The sequence below is a fragment of the Halyomorpha halys genome, unplaced genomic scaffold, assembly GCF_000696795.3.
Source record: "Halyomorpha halys isolate HHAL.00 unplaced genomic scaffold, Hhal_1.1 Scaffold435.1, whole genome shotgun sequence".
NCBI classification, from domain to species: domain Eukaryota; kingdom Metazoa; phylum Arthropoda; class Insecta; order Hemiptera; family Pentatomidae; genus Halyomorpha; species Halyomorpha halys.
The window spans coordinates 317,598-327,574 of record NW_027105120.1 but is presented as its reverse complement, the minus strand read 5'-3'; the positions used below and the strand labels follow the sequence as shown (position 1 = coordinate 327,574).

The 9,977-nt window shown below is 27.8% G+C and overlaps 1 protein-coding gene across 1 annotated transcript in view; it reads left to right on the top strand.

Annotated features, from left to right (window-relative positions):
• Positions 1-9,977, top strand: part of Patr-1 (Protein associated with topo II related - 1) — a gene marked incomplete in the record, with an annotated part of 24,868 nt that overhangs the window by 6,495 nt on the left and 8,396 nt on the right. Inside the window, 5 exon segments of the mRNA XM_014423714.3 lie at positions 2,044-2,181; positions 4,384-4,476; positions 4,984-5,128; positions 7,695-7,918; positions 9,711-9,836. Of these exon segments, the coding sequence (XP_014279200.3) occupies positions 2,044-2,181; positions 4,384-4,476; positions 4,984-5,128; positions 7,695-7,918; positions 9,711-9,836 (726 nt within the window).

Sequence of the window (9,977 nt, the reverse complement as noted above, 5' to 3'; positions counted from 1 at the left end):
TTTTTTATATAGTTTTTATTTTTGTCATTTTCTGATCACCGCTTAAAAAAATTCAATATTTAGACTATTGAAAAAGTATATTTGTTTTGAATTACATCAAATTTGATACAATTGAGTGCTCTGGTGGATTGTCTATAATAATCAAGGCTTGCCTTTTCCTACCAATTGTTTTACTTATTTCCATTCATAGGCAATTTAGCCTTATTCTGTCCAATCATAGATCATCCAGACAGGTACTAATTCTGGAATACTAATGGTAGTCAAAATAATGAGCACCTCTCAACATTTTTTCTTCCTCAATGGATTATAATGGAGTAAGAGAGAGAGTCACATACTCATCAGTGCTTCTGATAGTTTGTTTAATGCCTACTGGTATAATGAAAATAAATTTGGCTGACCAGTACTTGCAGTCAGGTACATTTCCACCAAATATACTTTGTTGATTTGACTATCTTGTTGGAATAACTGCCATTTGATTGTTGATTTGAAGAATGTTTAGTAATAAATAGGGTGTCTAACTTTCTTTTATTATTATTATTATTATTATTACTAAATTCACCAAAGAATAGTTTCATTTGTCTTTCAGTAAAAAAGTTGAAGGCTATAAACATTAAGTTTTATTTGTGCTGGAAAAAGTCAGTTATGTCTGTGCTATGGACATAAAATTATATTCTTGCCGTGAAAAGTAAGTATTGTGTGCTCTACCTTCAAGTTATTGTTATATTTTATCTTTTCAAATTGTCGTTTGTGTTTAGAGTTGGGTCCTCTGACTGCCAACCCATTATCAGAAACAATTTCTTCTTTGTTTAAATCCTAGTAGTGCCCATGAGATATTTTTGGATGGATACATTATTTTGTTTGATTCAGATATTTAGATTCTTTATAGCTTGAAATGTAAGCCCTAAAATTTTAAATTATGTTAAATTTTTTTTTGTCAGAGAGCTTACCAAATTGGTCCAGTATTCTTTATATATGTACTGTATTTTCAATCAATAACTAAAAGTCTTTAATAATTAATTTATTGTGTGATCAAGTATTTTTAAGTTATACAATTGTTGATTATCTGATAGAATTTGTGGTCAATAGATCAAAATAGAGTATGAACATTGTGATGTAAACTTATGTCTTCTTATTTTTAACATATGATTGAATTTTAAATATTTTGTGAATTACCTAATTACTTGTTGTGAAGATTTTTTAAATAACATTTAGACTGTTTAATGAAGATTTTTACATAGTTCTCTTTTTTATTATCATGTATAATAGGTCATAAAATATCCATTTTTTTTTTTTTTTGGTGTGGTAGTCGATTCGGCAAATATGTATTAAAACTTGTTATACCATCATTACTTTAGGGTTAATATAATAATGGGTAAGACAGCAATAATGATGTTAAAATCAAGAGGATTTGAATGGTCAAGCTTTTCACTTGGGGTTTCCTGGTACAGTGTATTGGTTAATCCATTATCTATCTTAATTATGTGCCCGTGCCATTTGTTATATTGAATTCGTACAAAATGGAAATCACAAAAATGTTAATATTTGTAAATGTAGGTCTCCATATTTCTCTCCTCTTTTCTCTTATTGTGCATCTTAGCTCTTTCCTCTCACACTTCTTAGTTTTTAATAGCTATAGGACTTTATTGACCATGGTCCATGATGGATTAAGCTCAGCTCTTTTTACCATAAATCAGAGTCAATTCTGACTAGAAGTGGAGGATGGGAATCACCCTGTCTAATTTTTTACTTCACTGCAAAAGGTTGACCCATATTTATTGTAATTATGTTGGTATTTCCTTAGTGTACATGCTACTTATTGTTTATGTACCTACAATTATTGCAAAATTCTTTGTCAGCTGCTTGGACTTTTTCATTGGATATTCAATCGGAAAACTGAATTGTTTCTTATCAATGTATGTATTCTTCGTGTGTAGCTTCAGTTTATAATTAATAACACTTTTTAACTCAAATAAATAAATTTTTTATATTTTATTTTCAGTCACTTCTGCTAAATATTAATGTGTTTGTTTCATAAATGTGTAGGAACCATCTGAAAAGGATTTTGATAGATTGGATTTATCAACTTTACCCCGAACTCCCAGACCACCTCCTGGATTTTCCAATGTTACCAATAATAATCACCTAAAACCTGAAGTGAAATTGCCTTTGCCACCGTTTAAGGTAAGTGAAACTGTTAATGATATGTACTTGCTCTTTTCTTGTAACTACTGTCATATTCAGAAGGCACAATGATACTCTTATCTATTTTTTCATATGTCAATCCAATTTGTAATCTTTCCATTTATCTAATACATCTTTTCTCATTAAACTACAAACACTTGCGAACTTTCTTTCTTATATTGCTTGGAATGATAAGATAAGGAATACATCATATTATTGAGGAACAAATGGCTATTTATTAAGATGCTGACACTATTTGTTATTGATCAATTTGCTAAGATATAAATTTTAATAACATTCAATAATTTATTTACTTATATTTCCGTTCTTTTGGAATAACATTGATGTACCTACAAGTATTGCAAAATTCTATGTGGGCTCTTGAATTTATGCATTGAACGTTTGTTGAGAAAACAAGGGTGTTGTATAATTAATACTATTTCTTATAAGCTTCATGTATTTCCACTTATGTAAACTATAGTTTCTAATGTTATTTAATTACTCAATATTATTATTATTTCTTTTTTTAATATTAGTACTTTTTTATTTTATATAAAAATTTAAGAGTTATTTATATGTTATTGTTAGATCATTAGGGCTATTATCTGTATATTGTTATTGTAGGTCATCGGGTTCAAAGAGCAACATACAAGAACAAGGGAAAACTAAGCTTTTACTAAAAATAACATAGAGTGTTTAGTCCCAATTCTAGAGTACTTGGCCTTACGTGTAATCCTTATACCATAGTGAGACTCGTACTGAAATTTTAAATGCAAGCACAAATGTACACATTACCCTGGTCATGACTTGCAATCCTGATCTCATTACACAATTCCAAATGCAGTTCATTTCACTTTCATAAATCTTCAATAAATCAAATTATGTTTAAAACATGTTCTTAAAATCTTTAAAATCTTAAACTCTAAAACAATTCAATTTCTCTATAATATTGTTACTATAAAATTACACTGAAAATATTAACAGAAGTGTATAAAATGAAATTGTTCAAACTCATCTGTCACAACCTCGGATCTGCCAGTTTCTACAGCTCAATGTTTCATCTGGTGGAATCTCAGGAAGCACTTCATGCAGTGCACTTCATGGAGAGAGGAGGCATCAGCTGGCAAATCTAGTGACAAACTTTTTAGGCGAACTGAAGAGAATTCACCCTTGGAAGTGAATTTATTGGGGGTCGTCCCCACTTTAGGAGATTCGGGCTAATTTAGTAAGATTGATCACTCAGATCGGTTAAAAATTCCGAAAATCCCCCAAAACTCAAAAATTGGTACTCCAGCTAAAATAGCTATTCCCCAGTCAATTTGATAATTCGAATGTCAAAATTCCATACAAAAGCAAAATCAAAAGCAGAAGGTTGAAAAAGAATCGAAGTCAATTGATCAGATTAACTATGAGAGATTAACCATGCGAAACGCTGCTTAATCTCTTGGAAATCTTTAAAAAGACCCCCAAATAACTCAAAAACCTCTCATCAATTTTTAAAATTAACCATAGAATTGTTCAAAGATAGAAAATTAAAAAAATTAAGCCAATCAGTACCAATTTGAACATAAATCAATATTTTGCTTAAAGCACCGAAACTTACCAAAATTACATGCCCAGCATTTTCATGTTCAGACCTACCTATGGCAACATTATTTTCAAAAACTAATATTTTTTAAATCAAGATACTATCACATGTGTTGAGTACCCAACATATCTAGTTAGATAACAAAGTTTGGGACCTCAACTTACAAATTCTTTCACTGTTACCATCTAAAAAGGACAATTCTGAAAAAAGTCCAATTCAAACTAATTACGATAATTAATAAAAAAAAAAAAATCGGCCTCGTAGATCCAACCATAATTTTACCAACACTTTCCTTCATAAACAATAACCAAATTTATCAAAAAATGCAATATGCAGAAAACAAAATTTCTAATCTTGTAAATTACTCTCACAACTTCAAGTTTTTACTATCCAAAAACTTGACAATTATCTTCCTTCATTTTGCTAATTCGCTTCCATTCTCCTATTTTTACTAATAGACCTGTAGCTCCTTTTTTTCTTTTTTGATCTCTTGGGACCTATTGTATGTGTTTGAATGATTTTATTTATTCATTCATCCCATATTTTACTTATTTTAACTAAAGTAATTTCAACTTTATATCTCAAAGTGTTAATTTATATTATTATTTTTTTAGAATGTATGTACAGTAGAAGAAATAGAAAGAAATTTAATCAAACCGCCTGCCAATAGCCTCCGTTTAGAAGATATTGAAAGGAATCTTCTACCTGTAAGCTTTCATTTTGGTTTATTATTTTATTATGTTAAATATTACACTACAAAGCTCAATTAATTACTACTTGCTTTTTTAATTGAATTAAGTACTACATCATAAATCTATAGAAAACTTTGCATTTACAAGTTTATAATTACTAATGTGTTATTGTATTTATTTATAAAGGTTATTGAGTACATTAGTAGAACGTTAAGGGCTAATTATGGAGATATAAAACTATCCAAATTGAGGAATGAATAAAAAATTATAGATTGTGAAATGAATGAATACTTTAGGGGATTAATTTTTTTTTTTTAATGATTTTTGTTATAAGTTGAAAAATGGTTTATTTTCATTTGGATGTCACTGCATTTTATTTTTTACAAAAGACCTTTTTTTTTTTTTATTTCTTTGTTTATGCAATATTTGTAATAAAATAAAGCTACTCTTTTTTTTTGTTAATTTTCTTTGATGAAATATCACTGTTAATACTTATAGTATATTTGATTTTATTACTTTCAGAAACAAAGTCATCTTATTAATCTTCACCATGCACCAGGTTTTATTTCCGTCCCAAGACACCATCCTCTGCTTAGTAATCATCTGCAGAAGATGCCATCAGTAGCACCATTTCCATTACCAGCCCAATTCCCTCCATTTGCTCTTCGTAAGTATTCAGTGTGTCTAAGAATGAAGTTAAATATTTATTTAATTCAAGCAATTCAAAATTGTTACTTAGGTATAGGTAATAAAGTATGTCATTTAAGTATTCTAGTTCAAGAAGATATTCAGGTAACTGTTGAAAAACAAAACAAGCATACTAAATATGCATACATTTGCACAAAAATCTATATTGTTGTTATGGTATGTAAAAATGAATTTTAATTAAAAAAGAAAAGTAATATATGTGTATTTTAAAACACTAGTAAAATTTATCACTGTCATATTTCTGTGAAAGATGTTAACAATGTTTGGACATACTTTGAGGCCTTTTTTTTTTTTTTTAATTTGTAGTATTTTTTTACATTTGATTTAATAAATTTAGGGTTTTTTTAAAAATAATGTATATCCAATTAATGGTTTTGGTTCGTTTTTAACTGATTGATAAGCTTAGAATTTCTTTATATTTATGTATTTTAGGTTATATTTAAAAATAAAATTTAGTTTTGTTTGAAAATAAACCTGTAGGTTTCAAAACAAACAAGCATCAAATAAATAAACAAATCAAGTTTAGAAACAAACTTCTGAGCATCATAACAGTGAAAGGTGCGAATCAAAGTCCACTTCTAATTCAGTAGTGACAGATATGTTTTCTGGTAGTTCTAATTTGAGACATGACATTAGTTTTAGGTGAGAATGTATTTAATTATTGCTAACACAATTCTATCTTATAATTTTTTTTTTAATATCTTTCATTTTATCAATAACTTTTTAAAAATCAAATTTAAAAGAAAATTAACTTTGATTACTTTCAAATTATTGAAGCTCTGAAGGTAGTTATGAGATAATATTGGTGATGTTCACATACATTTATGGTGAAAATATTCTATTCTGATTGTGCATTTATGAGGCAGTCAAAATTTTTTATATTTATATCAGTATATTAATAAATTGAATGTTATAAATTAGTTACACTATAAGGCTACTTATAATGTTGCTAAATTATCATATAACAGCACTAATGAACATTACTCGAGTGTTAACCATGCTTAAGACACTGTGAAAAACCTAACACAACTAATTTTGTTTTATTTAATGACTGGTAATCACTATAAATTATTTTTATGAATATAAATCAGTTTTTTAATTATGAAATTTTATTTGAGGTTTATGATTACTTGTGATGTATATTTAGTGTATACATATATTATATTATGATCTAGGAGTATCTTCTCATTGCTTTTGGTAAAAAAAAAAAAAAAAATTAAGTAGAAAAACAATGTTGCAAATTTAAGTTCAAGCTGGATTTTAAATATTTTTGTGTTAGTTATAATTTACATTTAAAGTCACAGGTCAGATATTCAATGATATTTTCGTTCCTAATATTGTTAGGAATACTGGTTATGTTTGTTAGGACTCATCACATATGTAGATGTTTAATAGCATTTAGTGGTAGATTTCATCTGTTGTAATATATTTATTGAGCTAATAATTTTTACTTTCCTTACCACCTACCTAGGTAAGAAGAGTATTTTAATCAGGTCACATTTTTAGTATGCAGTTTTTAATAGATCTATGAGTTCCAGAGCTCCCTGGAAAATAAAAAAAAATGGACATTGAACTAGTAATTAATTTTTGTTTAATTTTATTATCAAAGATTGTTTGACCAATATTAGCAGAAAAGTAATGAGGTTTGTGCCTATGTTTTAAAAGTATATTGTTCAGGTTCCTATATTCACTTTTGGCTTATTATTTTTTTATTATTTCATAATGTATACCAAGAACATTACAGATGCTCGTTTGAAAGATAATCAAATTGTCCATTAAGACAAAAAAAAATTCTTTATCAATCCAATATTAGTGAAGATACAGCAAGCAATTATTCTATTGATCTTAGTAGCCAAATCGGAAAGTTATGTTAGTGGGCACAGCAGTACTTTAAAGATTTTATTTTTTATTTTCTCAGTTTAAAAAAAAAAATACAGTATCAATTTTCAATATGTTGGTTACTATCAAAATTTACAAAAGGGGAAATATTGTTTTTAAATAGTGTAGTGTATTGAGATGCTTCCTTTCTTTTTGAAAATTTGACCTCTTTTGATATAATAATTGTGACTGATAAAGGAAAAGAAACAACATTAAAAATGGTTACTTTTTTCTTCATAATTTGGGATTTTTTCTAGGTTTTAGAGAGAAGGTTTCTGTGATTTCTATATATTTATATTGGGGTCCAACTTGGTTTCTTCTTTGTGAAGAAATTAAATGATTTTCACAGACCATTACTTTTTATTTGTTTAATATTAGTAAGATGCTGTTGAACATAGAACTGAAGAAAATTCTTACTTTTAGATCGTTTGAAGTTTAATTAAAAGGGATATAGTTGAAAGTCTGAAAGATTCTACTTTCAAAGTGAACTGTCAGCTAGTATAACATTGAAAAGTATTGAACCTACTTGCCGTATTAGTTCTCCCATCATCAATAATACCTGTGCCATTAAATATGCTGTTAAACCAGATAATGAATTTTAATGTTGTTGAATATTTTTTTGAATATAATTATCATTCTGTTGATAGAAGCTAGTGCAATGAGGATACCACCTCCTCCCCCACTTATGCGATTAGGTCCTGGCCGACCTGTGCCTCAATCCAGGTTGCCACTTCCACCACCCCAGTTGCCTGCGCCACCAGGAGATGAATATGCTGGGTTGATGACTCCAAAGGAAAAACAATGGCTTGCCTCTATACAACTCATGCAGTTGTCGACTAATAATCCATTTCAGGATGATTATTATTACCTGGTATGTATTTTTATTTTATTATTGAAATTTGTCATTTATTGAAAATTAACACTTTATAGATTTTTTAAGGAGACAATACCTCATATTGATATTATTTTTTGATCAAGTTTTAATTTTTAACATGTTATAGATTTCAATAACTTAGAAAATGAAACTTTTTTCATATTTTACATTTTTTCTAGTGTTTATTATATTATCAAGATAAAAGAAATAACTGTAATGTATGTTTAAATAGAGACCATTTACATCTAGAATAATAAATACACTTATTTCCTTACTTTTGAAACATAAAAGAAGTTAACATAACTGCTTAACGTAAGTTTTAATTTCTCAACAAAGTAACTCATTTGATCTTGATCTCTTGTCAAGACTAATAGCTAAGTGTTATAGACGGTGTAGGTACTGAGAAAATAGTAGGGTGAACTGGGGTAATTGTGTCTATGCAATAAAAATGCATTAGTTAATTTTAAAACCTCATTTTCTGGACAGTAATTTTATTAATGCTTACCTTTTTTTATCCTCCTATAATTTTGAGAATCCAAAGCAGATTACATAATGATAAGAGATTTTACAATTGCATTGATTCTTTCCTGATATTTTTTTTTTAAATGACCTCCATGGTTTATATTATATATTTAAATAAATACTCATATATTTACTTATGTATTCTTTTATTTTATACACTTCTAGTAATATTTTTTACATGATCAAAAAGTTATTTTTTTAGATTAAAAAATATATTTTTTTTTTACGTTTTTTTGGATTATTTCATGTTGTCTTAATGTATTATAGAAAATGTGGTGATATGCGGTAACTTTCTAGAGTCCTTATTCAGTAATTCAGTTAAGAAACCCACAAAATATTCATGTATCTGTGGATTGCATTCATAAATTCAGTACCATACACACAAGGCTGATGACCATAGTTGTCATAGTTAAAAAACAAGTATTTAAACTTTATTTAGCTAATTATTGCAATGTTATGTAATGCTTATTTAAACCAAAATAAAATAAAATTTATTTTAAAAAATCTTGGTTTTTCAAGGGCTGCGGTTCTTACAAACAAGTCAAGTTAGGCTACTGTAAAGTGTTAATGTCCTTGATAGCAATTATCAGATGTTAAGAATACCATAGAAAATAATCTCATTGCTTCAGATACCATGAAAATGATATTAATTTTATAAATCATTTATATATTAGTCCTTGTTAACCATAGTTTAAATGTCATCAAAATTATTGAAATACGAAAATATTTTGCTATCTGAGAATCATCCGTATTCGTTATTTATTTAGTCATTCTGTCATTTGTTTGCATTGCCATGGCATCACTTAAGCTCTTACTAGCTCATGCAAATTAACTTATGAAGATTAGTGGAGGATTTATTTAAATATGAAAGAAAATTTGTATGAACTGCGCCTTCAACTAAAGGCCGTTTGTTGCTCCACTTTAGAATGCTGATTTAGTTTTTAATAGTGGACTGTATTTGAAAATTAATTGAAAGAAAAAAATCGATTGAATAATATACATAATTGTATCTGGTGGCCTTAAGAAACATTTTCCAGTTAAAATAGGTAAATGAATTTAGATTTATTTGGACTATTAAACTTGCAGCTGTTGATAAGTTGATATAAAATTGTGAAGATGAAAGTTGAAGAAGTAAAAGAAATTAGAGGTGATCTTACTCAGGTGTGTACCATTAATGATGTTAGATAGTTGCCTGTCTCTACTCCCATTATTCCTCTTTACCTCTTTTATTTTAGACCAAAAAAATTTTTATTGTATTTTTTTTCAGATGTTTCAGCATCGACAGCAAGGAGCTCATGGTAGAAAGGGCAACATAAAGTTATTACAAGTTCCTTCTCTTACCAAGCATACTTATACTCCTCTGCAATTTGAAAATTCATTAGGGAAATTGCAGGTATATACACATTTGTTTTCTGATTGTACTTTTTTTTTTTTTATTACATTGTTAATACAATTGAAAAAAGAATTATTGCATTCATTTATAAATTGAAAATAATCTTATAAATTGTAAATAATTCATAATTTAAAGGGAATA